At 38.3% G+C, this 17,451-nt stretch overlaps 1 protein-coding gene across 1 annotated transcript in view; it reads right to left on the bottom strand.

The window, feature by feature from the left end:
• Positions 1 to 8,727: 8,727 nt before the first annotated feature.
• DPH6 (diphthamine biosynthesis 6) overlaps positions 8,728 to 17,451 on the bottom strand; it is a 409,504-nt gene continuing 400,780 nt past the window's right edge. Inside the window, exon 15 of the mRNA XM_090033518.1 lies at positions 8,728 to 11,426. Coding sequence (XP_089889644.1) covers positions 11,311 to 11,426 — 116 coding nt within the window. The 3' untranslated portion in view covers positions 8,728 to 11,310. The remainder of the gene's footprint in view (positions 11,427 to 17,451) is intronic.

The following is a 17,451-nucleotide window of genomic DNA, read 5'->3' as shown; positions in this document are numbered from 1 at the left end:
ACACAAAGTATGTTGGTAAATTCTAAGTGTGTGTAGGTGGGTGTATAAGTGGGTGTAAGGAACATATGGAAGAAATTTTAGCTTGACAAAGCATCCAACACAAAAGTGCAGGGAGATAAGCAGACTCTACTTACAGACACATAAACCCTCCCATTGGTTATTTTTCCTGATACAATCCTGTCCACCTGTCCTCACACAAATCTCTTTGCATACCACATTGGAATTTGGTTCTAACATTTGAATTTCCAAGATTGGAAAAAAAAATACACACACTCTCCAAGCTATACATAAATTAACATAAAACTAAATTCCAAACAGGTAAATGAAATGCTAATTTCAGTATCGATTCTACCCTGTATGCTACCTAAGGAAACTCACTTCCTGCATAGTACATTTCTGCAAGGTACGCAGGATAATTATACTGAGAGCAAATCTTAAGGACTTCATTTAGTGCTTGCAAAAAAGGATCTTTGAATTTACAATATTCTTTTAACACTGCATATTATACACATGTAGGAGGTTAATATTTAATATTGAGGCTTATATTAACAATTCCAGAAATTGTTTGTTTGGCATTTGTCCAGAGCTTATGCTGAAATAGAGGAGAAAAACCAAAAATGGAAAGTGTCATTTAAAAAAAATAATGCTCACTTGTCTTTCATCTCTGAGACACTTGGAGGCAGCATTGTCCACTGAATATAGCAGGAAGAGCCAAGAACAGGGGAAATGTAGAGAACTACTGTTAAAAGATTGTGAGTTTACTGAAATCTTAAGTACCAGCAGAAGAAAGTCAGACACCAAAGAAAGGAAAAGACAAAATGCTTACAGTACCCTTCTTGAGTATCAGTTTATATTTGTGCAGCCTATTACACACTGTGAAGAAGTTTCATCTCAGATGTCTCTTTCAAGACAAGATATAAAAGTGACACTACAGTTCATACCTCTTGATATTAAGAACTTTTTCACCAGGAGGGTAGCAAGGCACTGAAACAGATTATCCAGACAGGTTGTGCAATCTCCATCCCTGAAGGATTTTAAGATCCAGCTAGACAAAGCCTTGGCTGGGATGATCTACTCGGCGGGGATGGCTCTGCTTTGAGGACTAGATGACCGCCTGATCTCCCGTCCAACCCTAGTCTTCTCTTCTATGATTCTATCACTGCAACTGCAGCATCTCCTGCTGATGGAACAGTTAAAAATGTTTTCAAATGTGAGCTTTTTCAACTTGATCACATCTACCCAATGATGTAAACTATGGCTTAAGCAACAGTACGTGACACAATAGTTAGCAACTGAGTACTAAGTGCTCAGCATCCACGATGGAAGCCAAATTTTGGAAGAGCTCAGGTCTTATTTAGTCAGAAGGTTATATTTGCAAAGTAAGTCTGCACCCAACGTGATTAACTGTTCTTTTAAACATCAGACCAGTTACAGTGCTGAGCATCCTTGAAAATGCAGCTATTGTTAGCAGGAAGAGAGCAAGGGATACATACATGGTTTCTAATGTATCCATTTTTGTGTCAGGTTATCTCTACATTTATACACTTCTTAATGAATCACGGAAATCTTGGATCAAACTAAGGGGGAACAAATTTCTTCACTCCTTGCTTCTGGGTTGCAATTGGTTAGGGGACTAAGTGTGGGATTTTTGAAGGCACCGAAGGCTGTTCTATCCTGCTCTTCTTTTTGCCCACGACTCTTAACAAAAAGTCTTCCCCAACCATTCTCTTGCTCAGAGCACGCTAAATCCTGGTAATGAGCAATGACTTGTGCTCAAAGTCACAAGATGCTTCTGAAATCACACCTAAAATTTTCAGCCTCAGCAAAGGCAACTCAAATAATTAATTCATCACTGTCCATGTAAATCCTGAGTGGAGGGCAGCACTTAGTTGGTGAACACCAATTACATTCTGAGTGAGATTAGGGAGAGTTTGCTTAGGAATCTGGTACACATTTCAAGGAGAGTTTGGAAAAAACAATCAGATTGCCAAGAAGGGCCAAGCAAAACCCTCCGAGCGTGTCTCCACAAGCAGGAATGTGATTCCCCAGGGACAAACAGCAGCTGCACAATATGTGCTGCTACATGTCCCTGGGGAACACCCATTCATGTGTGCTGTGGCACGTGGCGTGTTGCCTTGGGTCAAGTAGGGGAGGGAGGCCAGCACCTGGGCTGGCTCCAGAAGCATTACCTAGGGTCCTAGGGGCCTCCAGGGGCTGCAGTTATGGAGATTCAGAAGCAGGGAGCCTGGCTGGCAGCTGGAGCATGGTTCTGGCTGCCCAGGCTTGTTTCAGGTGGTGAAGACTGCCACTACATGCACCACCCTGGTTTTTTTAGGCTTGGAGTTTCCAGTCTACCCAAATTCTTTAAGGTACCTTAGAATGATTCAGCAAGAAACTTCCTGGGATCAAGTGCTGAATTCAGTGGAGACACAGCTCCTCTCTCTTCTGCAAGTGCTGCTGCCTCCTGGTCCAGCTTCTGCAGGATAGCTCCCTTGCACCAAAAGGAGGGAGTGAGAGCAACAGTGGGGATTGGGCAGGACAGACAAAAGCAGCATGGGATGGAGAGGAGAGAAGGCAAATAAGTAAGGAACAACAACAAAGGGTGAAAGAAATGGTGGAGAGTAGGGAAGAAGGAAAAAAGAAACACCAAAAAAGAGGAAGGGACAGATGAGAGACTACCTGAAAAAACAGAAGAGTGTGACAAAGTGAAAGGCAGACGACCACATCGGAAACTGGAGAAGTGGATAGAAAAAGAAAAGGGAAGGAGGAGAGAGAATTTCTGACACAGCACTTTTCAAATTGAAGCTCTCTCCTTATAAGCCTTTGTCAAGGGCCACCTCTCCCCCTGAGGTAACTTTTTTCCTCCTTTAATTAGAACTGAAAGGTCTGTGTTGGCCTGAAATTGCCTGCTACAGTATTACTACTTGAAAGCATTATGGACCTAAGCAGCCTTTGGCACTTTCTTCTTTCCAGCCACCCCAGTAATAAAGTTTGGCACTTACATAATACCTTAAAAGCACTGTCTTAAAAGTTCAGTAATTAATGAACTCTTCAAAAAATCCACAAGCTCATTTTACAGATGGGAAAGCTGAGGCACAGAGCTTCTCAGGGCTTTGCTTCAGGCTATGAAGATAATCTGGCATAGCCAAGATCAGAATCTAACAGTTCATCTCTCTCTAAAACATTTAACCTTTTTGGCCCCCAACTATGTAGACCTACTTTTGTTAATGGCTACTACAAAAGGGTGATGGATCAGACTTACAGCTAGAGCTGATCACACATATACTATTTAGTTGAAGAGGCAACATTTTCAGAGACATGCCAATTTTAAAAAGTTCTCATAAGAAAGCTTTCTGAGGTCCAAGACACCCTGCTCATTTCAGTGGGGGTGGCGGGGGGGAGGAGTAAAAGAGAGAGAGAAGTGACCATTTCAATCAGTAAAACAGATATTTTGAAACAATTCTGTTTTGCAAAAATGTTTAAATGGATTTGTTTTCATTCCAGTGAGGAACAAATACAATTTCCAAACCACAAAATGGAAAGGAAGTCCTTTGGCCAACAATACTTACAGTTTGAAATCACACTGTGACATGTCAAAAAGTTTGACCACCAATGATATATGTACATATTAGAGTGTGCACCCAGTATTTGAAATACAGTATATGAAATTGCTCACAGCACATTAAGAATGCTCAGCAATGTGTAATTTTAGGGTTGCACTTTATGCTGTAAGACACACTATGCTGTTAGCAATCTTTTTTCACTCACTAAGCACACATTATTTGAGTTTTCTAGTTGAGCATACACCTAAAAGAATCTTTGCTTTTTTAAAGAGCGCCATAAATTATCATCAGATACTGGGGGTCTCAAATCAGCTGTTATTTGAACACTACCTGCTTCTTTTGGAAGTCCTATATCTTCCTTACATCAATATCTTTTATAGCAAGCCATGAATTTAAAGCATATAAAACCTACAAGCCCAATTAAAGAGGCATTACACACAAATTGCATATTCTTTGAAGGTAGCTTTTAAAAAAATGGTTCTCTCATCTCTTTTGTGTGACCTTTCTTCATTTCCTTGGTTTATTTTCCCTTTCAAGGATGTTCAAAGAAGATTGCTTTTCATCCACTTCACCCAATGAAAAGCAGTGATAACAGGTTCCCAAACCCATGCTCCCTCTGTCCACCCAGCATATTCACAAAGGGACTGATGTACACCTGCCCTATAGAGGGGGGAGAAAAGGTGTTGGGTCACAACTATCTCCAACAAAGTTGTGAAGTAGTGTGTGTTTGTGTGTGTTAAAAGAGATATCAAATAAAAATGGGAGACAAATAATTTACTGTATGTAGCACAGAGGAAAATCGTGATGAAGTCCTAAGTTAACTCACATAATGCTTTCAGGAATCAGAAAAATGACACTGTCAAAACACAACATTAGTTTTCAGAAGCCTCCAGGCAAAATTTTATTTATTTAAAGTTAGCTCCTATTTTAATAACAAAAAAGTGGCAGCATATTCTACATCAAAGAGAAAACTTTTCCTAATGTTTCTATTCCTCTTCTGAAGTATGGGAACTGAAGTATCGGAGCTGTTTTTCTCAAAATAATTATGTGAGTGGCAGGATCTCAACCTGCAAAAGCTTTTTGTCTGCACTGGGGATTGCACTATAAAGAGAGTTATGTCTCACTCTGCTTAATCTGAACATCAATAAGGGGATATTTTGACTTTCAGTATTTAAATAGTTTGTTAGTTTTTAACAAGATCTGTACCAATCAATGCGGCGGCCTGCATCAAAACTTTGGCTCTGAATACCCACACTTTTGTTCCATTGTTAAAGAAATCAAGGGCCACATCACAGAATATTGCAGTCTGCAGCTGTCCACCCACAGTCTATTGTTACCATTTATTCGTTCTTTTGGGATACCTAGGGCAGATGTCTCATATATAGCAACACGGCAAAAAGATGATGGCTTCCTTTTTATCTCCTGTATTATTCCCTTTCAGGGCGACTGCCCAGCAAAAACTTCTGTAGGCAGTATCTTTGCTAATTTGTGCAGCTTATAGCACATGGACTGAAGGCAGTTTTGCATTACCTCTCTAAACATGTTTAATGAAACAGAGATATGTTTAAATGCCTTTATAATGATCTTTTTCTTGGATACAATATTTATTTTTTCTTGGTCCTTGATTTCCTATTATTTTCCTGATGATGAAACACTAAGACTGAGGTGGCAGTCCATGGCCCATTTCTCCACAGCCATCCAATAAGTAAAGAATATTCATTCCCTTGGGCCCTTTTGGTTATATTCTTGTTTTGTTTTTGATCAGCTTCCTGACTAGTTGCTAACCCTACTTTTGCTTTAGTGCTAGCTTCCTCATTGCCTTTTTCCACCTAGTTCTTGCTCTTAAACATCCAGTTTTTTAAAACTCAGTGGTCATTGCATTAAGACTGTGCACAATCTCCCATTTGGTCACAAAGAGATTCCCATTTGATCCAGTTTTTCTTCAATCAGATCTCATCACAATAGGCAAGGTTTTGATTTGAATGTATGAGCTACGGAGTGGACTGGATCTCAGCTCTGATGTAACAAGAGAAATTCGATGTCAGATAAACACATTTCTTCAGACAAAATCAGGGCTACTGTTCTTGTGAGTAAATTCATAAGATAGCTTCCAACATAACATAGGAGTCAGAGAAGGAGAGGCCGGGCTTCCGCCAGGTGTAAGTCAAGAGCACAGCTCTGATGCAATGGCAGAACTCTTAGCTAACAGAACAGTGCTCTTGAAAAGCTGGGATATAACAAACAATGCAGTGAAACAAAATCTTAAATAGTTCTCAATAACAAAAATTACATGAGGAATGTATGAGCCTCTGACTGTCAGACAAACTGAAGAATGACTTATCCCTACCCTCATAACAGGTATAATGTGATGAAACTGTCTTTTAAAACAGAGAAAATAATGATGCAAAATGGGTTGCTCTAGAAGTTACAAGACTACAGTATCTTACATGGGAGCTGGTGGTGAAAGGAACTTTACTAGGGGTGGCAGACTGACATAGCAGGGTTTTGCTGGGTACATGGATTGGTACATGGGTTACACACTTCTCAGTGTTAGCCTCTGCATCGCAGAATCAAAATGTTTCCTTTGCATCTGGGATCTCTGAGGCCTGGATCTGCACTGTCCTGTAGTGTGCATTGTTGTTGCTTTATGCTGTTAAACACTGTGCTAGTGGCTGCTGTGAATTCCATATACAGAATTTGTAAAAAAAAACAAAACAAACCAAACCAAACCAAAAAGCCTGGGAACATCTGGGATGAAACACAGTATAAAATGTAAAATGAAAATAATTGATGTTATCCAGGATTACAGAGAATCCCCCTGTGATGAACAGCTGCTGCAGATACTATACCAGACAAATTTAATATTGTGCACAAGCCAATTGGTGTCCATAGCTTTCATCGCAGTATTATTTTAATTCTCTCTTATGTTGTTAAACTTTGGGTTTAGACACATGACTAGAACGCAGAGCTTTAGAGTGCTCTGGCAGCAGGAGTTTTACAAAGGTAGGGAAACAATATAATCAACATGGAAACTGAGGCAGGAGGAAGTTAAGTGACATACCCAAGTGCAAATGTAAATCAGCAGCAGAATCAGAATCCCAAACACCTGTCTCCTATCCCTCTTGACAAACAGTTCACTATATCACAGCTATCCTCAATGTTTAGCAGAATATCCATTTTCTAGAGTTTTTTCTACCCTTCTGATTTCTCCCCTTCATCCATCCTGATTTTTTCATGTCATCACCTTTGAGCTGAACATCTGCCTAACTTGAAAAAGGACCAGCATTTCTGAAAGAACAGAGAACACTTCAGAACATTACAACTTTACTTCATACAATGTGTTCTTTGAAATACTCATAAAATGCTTTGAATTACACCAACTCTATTTCAAATGGCTTTAAATGATATGATCCTTAGGATGAACAATAACAACAGCACAGAAAACTTAGACCAAACAAGGGCAAAATGGTTTGCAGAGATTTCAAATGATGTGGAGAGTCAGCAAGATGGTGAGATTCAAGAAGGCATGAGCGGCAGAGAAGGTGACTCTCTCTTACCAGTGCTAACTGGATTCTTTGGAGGAAGAGAAACGGGGCTTGTACCTGATGAGAAAAGGTGCTATAATGAGATAGTCTGGAGGAAGTCTATACAGGATTATCTTTGTTTTTTTAAAAAGACAGCTGTTTTTAAATTAATCCTGAAATGAATGTGATTCTAGCAATGAGCAGGGAGATGTCTTGACAATTTAAACAGAAAGGTATCAAAAGTGAACAGGTGAACAGAAAGAGAATCAACAATGGGAAAAATCTACTCAAGAATAAATTACATAAAAGATGAAGCCAAAAAATCCTGAGCAGTGAGTCACTGGTAAAAGGGCACTTGCATGTAACATAAGGGTTCAGTTCACAGGTACCCAGTCTGTTTTTTAAAATTAAATTTTAAAATATGTCAAAAATATTCAGTGTTCTGATGAAAGTTGGAAAAATAAGCTTTCAAGATCTCAAGTCTGTATTTTGAATGCTTGGCTAATACATCAACACTGGTTGGCCTGCCAAAAATATTAAAATACAACTAAAGACATCATAAATTAGTAAATTGTCAAGTGTTCTTAATATGTATTTCCAGTGCCAGACATACTTATAATAGTAAAAACAGGTTACTTAAAAAGGCTAAAGAATAAGTGCCAGCTATTAATCAGACAAATCAGAATAACTTTATTTTAACACACTGAAAATTCTGGTTTTGTAGAAGCAATTCCATTCTGAAAGAAGTGACATGATTTAACTTGGACACATGAAAAGTTTCTACTTTTTTGGATTTCAGTGTTCATTTGGAGAACTATTATACCATACAGTACAAACCTTTTATTAAATCAATGTATTCATTTATTTGAAATAAAAGTTTTATTCAATCACTGTATTTTGATAGACTGGACTATTGCACACAGGCAGGAGATAATGGATTGAACAGAATGTCCTTGAAGGAGAATAGCTGCTTCAGATCACCTCTCCTATACCCAGGAGACATTCTGCTTCCAATGCCTGTAAGTCTTCTGAAAGCTGAGCGGAAAGACGTACCAATACTATCTGATGTAACAAATCAGCTCTTGAATCACCTAACTATAAAACTTGAAGGGGAAAAAATTAAATAATCTCTGCTTAAAATATCTCAATGTCATTTTTAAACCTATTTAGGAAGATCAGCTCTGGTGGCTTTATGGCAGCTTAGCCATGTGCACTGTAAAGGCTCAGTGGTTCTGTAGCCATCACCAGGTCTGGAAATGAGTAAAACACAAAAGTTATTAAATCAGTTTTTCTCCTGCAGTTGAACCTGGTCATTTCACTAGAACTTAATCCTGTTCAATTAAATGCAGAAATTTCTTAAAAGTGCAAAAGACAAAAGTTCACTGACACTGAGACCAATACAGGAAATAGATCTTACATTAAAAAAAAATCATATTCTGACTCTTGATACAATAGGCAATGGCAACAAAAGAAATCATGTCACTGGGTTACATTTTTTAAAGTCATTTCCCCCTGACTGTTAACACAGCTTTCCTGTCGGCCTGAAATGTGTCTTCCCCACATTTGTATTTTCAGTGCTGGGATCTTCATCAGCATACCTTTCGTGTCATAACATGAATAAATCGTAAATTTTCCTGAGGGTTTAATAACAATCAAAGAAACAGAAGAATTTATGTTTTTATATATATATATATATATATATATATAAAAGCCCTCAAAACTGATGTCTTACCACAGCATATGTATTTACACGCCAAAGATCAAAACCTGCCTAGGTAAACTCTACAGCTCTGTCAATCCTATGGTTAAAAAAAGTGCTTTTATAAATTTCAAATATTAGCTCCCTTATTCCATCTCCCTTCCTCACGCACACACATACCAGGAGCTAACACTAGTTACAAAGAGACTGAAAAAGAGCTCTGTGAAACTTATTCACAGCAGGGCCAGGTAGTTATGATGAAAGTACCACAGCATAAGGCAGATAAAAAAGGTGTTAAGACATTTCCTTCTGCTATAGAAGTCTTAGGTCTCTATACAGAGCAGCATTTTACTCACCTGCCTTGCATATCAATATTGAACAAACTGCCTTGTTTATATTTAAAACTCAGCAAGCCCGGCTTCTAACCTTAGTTACTCACACCACGGAGAAGGTGTATGAAGTCTTTCAAGGAGACAGTCAGCATGAAAAGCAGCTTTTTCTTTTCTTTATCTATTCACAAAGGTAACATGTTAAAGTACTTCTAGGCTGCTTCCAAAAAGAAAAATAATTCCTGGGTACAGAGATATTGTGGTTGCAGTATTCCTTGGACCTGCTTTACCACTTTTCAGCACCTACACTGGGATAAAAAAAAGGCTAGTTGGGGGTTTGAAATGTGGATGACAACAGGCAAAATGGATGTCACTGACTATTCTGCTATCTCTGAGTATATAATAGTGCTTATTGTAGTACAAATACTGAAATAAATATATTGGGATACCTTTTTTGAAGATCAGTATGAAGAGGTGAATGTGATATCAGACATAGGTGGGCAAACTCATGCCTCTCCCACATCTTTGTGTAATATTAAATCTCCTCATCCCCAAGAGTTTTCTGTCCACCTCACCTCTCACTCTATGCTTCAAAGATGGGCCGTGCTTTACAGTGCAACAGCTAAAATAGTTCGATTTTTAAGGATCCTGAAAGACAGGCAAATATATATATTTTTGACCATGGGAAAGAGCAATGGTGATCTATGTCACAGTCTAATCTAAATATGTCCAAATATACTACTCAACAACTGTGTTTTAACAGCACCTCCTGCAGACCTGAGTCTTTCCCTTCTTCTTGGGGAATCCTAGCTTAAGTTTGTGTAAGTATTTGCACTGTATTGTGGTACCTAGCTCTTTTCTTCTAAAAGTATTTGTATAACCATGGTAAAAATAATCCTTACTTTAAGCAGTGGCTGCTCTGCTTCCTTGCTGTAGTGATAAAGAACAATGACATTTAACAGTCGAATTCCCAGATTGCAGTCAGCACGGTATGGCAGACATGGAAGGCAATGATCAGAGGAAGATCTTCTCAGCTTTATTGACTGAATTTGTACGAGCTACCAAGCGCAGAACTGGGAACAAGGAGAAAGTTAAGCTACAGGGCTAAATTCATCTCTCAGACTTACCGTTGTAAATTTAATGTCATATCACTGACTTCCATGGAATTGTTTCAGATTTATACTGGTTTAAGGGAGAGCTAGCTTGTAACTATAGCTCATCCAAAGATAATCACAAGTACGAACCAGATTTTATTTTCTTAAAAAATAATTGCCTTAGTGACAAGTTAAGAGGAGAATGTGTGGAGATGTAACATGGAGTTAGAAACCTTACTTGCTTCCCCAAGGTTTAATTTTACAGAAAGCCTGAGAATGGGCTCTCTCAACTTCATTAAAAAGGATTAATATACTGACCCTTTAACAAATACAAGGTAAAATGCTGGCCTCAGTGAAGTTAATGAAAGCTTCACTCTTGAGTCAAATCCTACATCAAGGACAGAAGAGGTAAAATTCCTGTTGGCTCCCTGGGAATAAGATTGGAGCCTGAGGGAATACTAGCAGCCTTAAAATAAGAGTTCTAAACTAGATAAAATGTATAAAAATATTCAGTATTGCCTCTGAAACAAGGCAGCAAATCCCGGTTGTTTTTTTTTACTTTAATGGGAGTTGGAGTAAAAACTGCGTAGAAGTAGAGACTGTGACCTCCATTATTCATATTGGCTGAATGTGTGTTATATTTTCTGGTGTTAGTGACTGTTCACCAGTGTGGCTGAGGGTCACTGTATGGCCCTCAGGATCTGCCCTGCAGTCAGCATATTCAGGGAAGAAACCTTTAAGACTACTGGAACTAATCTACTGAAAGAAGCTCCCTAAATTACAACAGGTCTAGTGTGACCAGGCCTTACTATAACCAATTAAAGGACTGGAGGGAATGAAATCACTACCATCTTCTCTATCTGCCTATGACTGCTAGTATGTACCAAAACAGACTCTAGAACTGAGACAGAAAATTGGACAATATATTTTTTAATGTTTATTGTTCATCTAAAAGCTGAGGTCATATACAATCAAGCATTATTCATAAAGCTGTTGACATTTTATGTTTAACTTTGCTCCAAACAAACAATGACAATATTCAGCAAAATCAAGGACAGTCCTTTCCTTCAGTCTCTTCTTGATGGAATCACTTATAAACTCCTAGCTGAGCCAACATACTATATGGATAAATTTCCTGTCAGGTAAATCCATCACAGGTACGAGAATCAGTGCTGGAGTAGTCTTGCCCAGCTGTTTTTCAAGAGATTCTTGTAGTACTAAAATGGAAACAAACAGACTCATGAATTTTTCATGTTTTGGTTATTCAGCAAATGAATTTTCTCCTGCAAATACAAATATGTGTAAGAAAATAATAGAAGGGCTCGAACAACCCAAAATACAAAAAGGGGAAGAGAAGCTTGTAGCTGTAGTTCAGTTTATTCTGAACTGAAGGATCACTAGCTTTTCATAAAAGCCTAAGGATGGATTTTAGGCTTGACTACAATTTCTGAACAGACGAGTAGCAAGGCAGCTCTGTGCCTAGTGCAGCCACGATGCAAGGGCCAGTGACAGCTGATGTGGTGCTGACTGTGGCAGTACAATCAGCTGCTACTGTGGTGGCAATTATTTTTGTGCCCCTCTACAAAGGCAGCGCCTGGGGCAACTGCCCTAGTTACCCCCTCCCTCAGTCATGCTACTGTTAATGAACTCTCTGGCCATGATTCAGCAAAGCTCTTAAACATGCTGCTTGACTTTAAACACATGAATAACAACAGGAGATGGCAGTTTGTAAGGCTGCAATTCAATGATGGTATGTGCTGGCTGTCTCTGTAACTCCTGATATACAGATAATAGCTGTCTAGAGCTACGAGGTCAAATTCAGCTCTCAGCTGCACCCATGCTACCAACATGTATTGCATGTTGTCTGGTGCATTCTGGCATAATGTTTGGCTCAATGAATTTTTGAAAAAAAGTGTTATCCAGCCATCTTTACAGTCAGTCAAAGCAATGCAATCAAATTCTAGATACGTACAATTACATTAAATGCTTAGTAGTCCATTATGAAACTGCTGCATAAGATTTAACAGGGGTGAAGTCACAGGAAGGACTCTTGAGTAGAGGAACATATATGATTAGAGGCCTATAATGACCAGTTTATGGCACAAAATAAAGAATTAAACTTCTATAGGCTAGCTAGTTGATGGCTATGAGGAGACATGACAAAAATCTATGAATTTTTACATGGGGGAGTGGACTTAAGGTGATATATGGAACGAAGATCAATGAAGTGAGACATTCTTTTTGAAGAGGACAAGAATGGCAAAAACCTACAGAATGGAAGCTGAATATGAAAAACACCCTTGGAGTGAGATTTACTAGGAAATCTAGCAGCTTTACTGAAGAAGTGGTGGGAATCCAGTCACAGGGCATGTCTACACATATGCTTTAATGAGCAGCAGCCTATTTTACTGAGCATTAAAGTGTCACGTAAAAATTGTGCAATTATGCTAATGCGCCATAAAATAGGCTATTGTGCATTAAGCATCACTTAAAAAACCTGTGCTTTCAGCACGACGCATTAGGGCAGCCTAGTGCTCATTAAGTACCTCACATTGGAGGTAGTAAATTTAGTACCTTACATTGGAGGTAGTAAATTTAATGTGCATTAGGAAAAGTGCATTAATGCACGTGTAGACGGGCCCACATAGTACTTTTAAAATAAAGTTGGAAAAAATTCTAGAAATTATTGTCTATAAATTGTAGAGAACATTCTAATATGGCATGAAGTAAGCTGGATGACTTTAGTTTTAATAGGGTTTTTGTGTCTTTAACTTCTATGATTCTAGTGATACTTTATAACATTACAAATTCTTGGCTAGACAGAGTGTAAAGAGGGCTGAACATGAAGAGTGTCAAAGTTTGATTTTTTCCCCACTGACTGTGAAACTGTGAATATACAGTTCAATCAAAATGTTAACTTGTATTGGGTAAAATTCCTATTTTAAAAATAGGAATTTTGCCTTCAGCAGGGCCAGGATTGTACCACTGTTGTTACTTCCTAGATATACCCCTTCCTAACTAAGGTGTTACTGCATAGATGCTGTGAACACGGGAACAGATTAAGACCACTAAAGTGCTGCTGAGTTATTTTGCATTGAAAATTGTTTACATAAGATATGAATATTGACAGAAGTGAACCTAAGATCAATATTCACCTCAAGGGTCAAAGGACTTCATGTTCTGTGTAATAAGCAACTCAGTCTATGTATCACAGAGATTCTGTGGTGACACTATGATTAAGGGTCAGCTAACATTTCCATTTTGGAATTCCAGTTTTGGGGGAGTTCATAACTAAATGGGCTCAGAAAATATTAGGTGAAAATAGATAGAAAGCTGTCAGCTCAAAGAAAAACGGTGACTGCACTTACAATTTTAAAACAAGGGTCTTTTAAAAAAGAACAGTTTATTTTTAAAATGTATTTATTTAAAAAACCCTGTCTATCTAGGTTTTTGCAGAATATGTGAATGCTAAAACCCACCACAACAGGGGTAGAATTCTGAAACAACTTAATTTTTTTGGAAAATTAGGATGGTCCGAGTTACTGATGTTAGTACATTTTCTTGTGAAAACTTGCTCTAGTTAGCCAAAAAGGGCCACATTTGCATTTAAACAAACAAACACACACAAAACCTTTTGCTTCTTATGCAGCTGTAAACTGCACCTTGCTTTTTGGACATGCAATTGAATTATAGGTGGAAAAGTAGGGTACTTGCATTTCTGGCTGTCTTAATACATGTGCAAATAGGGGCTTAAACATGTGAGTTTTCTATTTTAAACAACAACTCTTTTTTCGAGTTTAAAAGTGGGGGCGCATAAATCTGAAATTTTTACCTGCTACAAGAGAGGGACAGCTGAACATACTCACTAGCACCATGACTGAAAGAGACCTGGGGGATTGTGACTGACCACAAAATGAACATGAGCCACCAATGCGGCCAGCAAAATAAATAAAACTCTGGCTTGCATTTACTGACTCAACTCAAGCAAGACCCAAGAAGTCACCCTCCCGCTTTACTCAGCCTTGGTGAGGCCACAGCTGCAGTACTGCATCCAGTTCTGGACTCCACACTTTAGAAAGGATGTGAAGAAGTGTGAGAGCCCAGAGGAGAGCCATATGCAGGAGTAGAGGTTGAGAACAGGCCTTACAAGAGGCTGAGAGCCATGGGACTCTTCAGCCTGGAGAAGTGAAGGCTCAGGGGGGCCTTGGTGGCAGCCTATAAGTAAATAAGGGGTGTGCATCAGGAACTGGGAGGACATCTGTTCACCACCACACCCCAAGGAAAGACAAGGTCTAACAGTCACAAACTGCTGGAAGACTGTTTTAGACTGGACACATGGAAACACTTCTTTACCAACAGTGTCTCCAGAGTCTGGAATACTCTCCCCACAGAAGTGGTGCAAGCACCTACTCTGGATACCTTTAAGAAATGCTTGAATGCTTATCTTGCTGGGGTGATCTGACCCCAACTGATTTCCTGTCCTTTGGACAGGGGGCTGAACCTGATGATCTTGCAAGGTCCCTTCCAGACCTAATGTCTATGAAATCTATTAACTCTAAGCTAAAGTACTGGAGGAGATACTGCAAAATTAATAAAACTGCATCACTGGGCACAATTGATTCAGCACAGTAATACAAGACTACATGTTTCATTTATTAAAAATAAAGCATTAGTTTCTCCTTTCAATCAGTTTATTCTACTCATTTTTTTAAAAACCTATATAGCACTAACATGCACAAACGTCTTAAGATGTTTCTATCAAATTATGCCTTTAGGTAAATAACAACTAGAGCCAGCATTACTGTTTTTAAATTAAGTAACTTTGCTGAAATGAAGTTAAGATTGGACATTCGTTTTGTTAAAGCTATATTTTGAAACGTGGTCAATTGTACAACATTTCGGTAAATACTTTTCTGAGAAGGAGAAACATCATGGACATGGGCACAAATATTGTTATTGGAGTCTGTGAGACAGAGGACAGTGACAGTGGGTGTCAGGGCTGTGGGGAAATAAATCTCTCAACAATGATTTATGCTAGTCTCAAGCTATCATTTTAATATACCCTGAACCAGACCTGGGAATTGTGATATAAAATACTGAAATTAAGTTAAGTAGCAGCAAATGCTGTATTTATTTTCATTTTGAATTACATTTAATGCTACATATTTCTACTTAGAATTACTCCAAAGAGGGGAGCTATCCTTAACTCCGATCAAGTTCAAGAGTAATTGAGGTATATTCTCCAGACTAAATCCCGTTGAAGACTGCTCCCAGAAGTTTCTCTCAAACCGGGGACAATTGAAGGAAACATGAAAATGTTTAGGAAGACTGACACTACTGGAAACTGACATGAGCCTAATGGACTTAAAACACTACCTGGCAATGCTATTTATTTTTACTGTCCTTTGGTTACAACAGGATGGCAGATAATTCAGATCAATAGTGCAATGACCTTCCACACTGACGTAATAGCCTTACATTTAACATGGCACAATCTTACATTACAAACTAGTGCTTTCTAGAAGTGATCTTTATGCTAACGACCCTTTATGAAATTACACAGGACTATTATACAAAATGGTCTTTACATTGGCACTGCCATTTTATAAATAAAACCTTTAGGTTCTCTCCTGCAGCCCTTGCTTGTATGAGCTGAAGCCAGCTAAACTGATCACATGTGTAATGCTTGCAAATCAAGTTCTTTACCCTAATATTGTTGGTGACAAGCACCTTCCACCAATCAGTCAGAGATGAGAAGCAGTCTTACTAATAGCCTGTACTGAAAAGGAAAACGAGAGCAGGGAAAAAGATCATGCGTTTCACCCAGAACATAAAAATTGCTTTGATGTTACAACTACACTCTTCCTTCACTTTTTAACCAAAAGATATTGTTACATCACTTAGCACAGGTCTTTAAATCCCTGAGCTAATAAAGCTCCATTGCTTCGGCTGTATGGATTTGACATGCAGCACGTACTTCAAGGAGATGCCTCACAGGGGATCAGGTTCCTAACAGTTGACTAAGAGTTCCAGTCCCAAAAGATGTGCCCCGGGTGTGCAGAGCACTTAACCCTTCGACCAGTACCAACATGACTATTCACAAATTATTGATGTCCCTAAATCCCCGGCAGATTGCAGACAGTTCTTGTCTCCCTTGAAGCCAAAGCATATGGCCACTAATGGGATGGATTAAAAAAAAATACATATACACATTCAAGCCTTTGCACATGAATGTAAAGCCACAGAAAGGGTAGAAGGTGATTGAACTGGACTGAACACTGTTAAATACATGATTAGCCTCTTGTTATGGATCATTTCCATTGATCTATATCTGGTTTCACAGCACAGTTTAATTAAAGCTGTCTGGAACAAGCCTGTTCCCTAAATGATCAGGCAATGCAATGACAAGGTGAAACCTGAGGAAGCTTGAGGCCCTCTTCTCCTCACCCTCACCTTTTAGACATCCAACTGGTTGTCTTTGTGGTTAACTACAATAGCAGAAGGAAAATATATTTTAGAATATTTTAGTAACTGCTAAAAATTTTACTGCTGCTTATTGGGCTTACATGCCAGATAAATCCCTTTGTCTTTCCCCATGTTTGTATTTAAAATGATAGAAAATGATTTAATTAAATTCAGGGTTTTAAAACAAGATGTTTAAATGCACAATCTACTCGTTTTATTCCAACAAACTTCTTGCTCATTATAAAACCAAACCTATTTAAATAAACAGGTCAGTATTATTAATTGTTTTAAAATTAAGTAACTCTTCTGAAATGAAGTTAAGATTGCAAATTCTTTTTGGTAAAGCTACATTTTGAAATGTTTGTTCAATTGCATGCATATTTGAATAAAGGCATTTTGTTAGAAGAATCTTAGGAAAATGACAGAAATGAAACACAAAGGTAACTGTTTTTCATCAGCTGCTCTGTAGCAATTCCCTCCAGCAAATTAATTCAGTCTAAAATGTATTTATTACCTAAGGAAAAAACTGGATGTTTATACACTCTCATACTTAGCTATTCATAATCCCCCTTATTATTTATTCTTCTCCTAATGACATTTTTAAAATTAATAATGTTTGACATTTTCCCCTGAAAGAATAAAGTTTTCAAAATGCCTTGGTCCTTTATAACAGGGACAAGATTATTAAAAGAACTCAACTCCCATTTCAGCACTAAGTAATGGAACCAAATTTGTGACAATGTTGAGCACCCATCAGTTCAGTGGAAAATCTGGTCA

This window comes from Crocodylus siamensis, chromosome 2, assembly GCF_052110815.1.
Source record: "Crocodylus siamensis isolate JL-2025a chromosome 2, ASM5211081v1, whole genome shotgun sequence".
NCBI classification, from domain to species: domain Eukaryota; kingdom Metazoa; phylum Chordata; order Crocodylia; family Crocodylidae; genus Crocodylus; species Crocodylus siamensis.
Note: the sequence above shows the minus strand (reverse complement) of the source record. Positions and strands in the feature narration are given on the sequence as shown.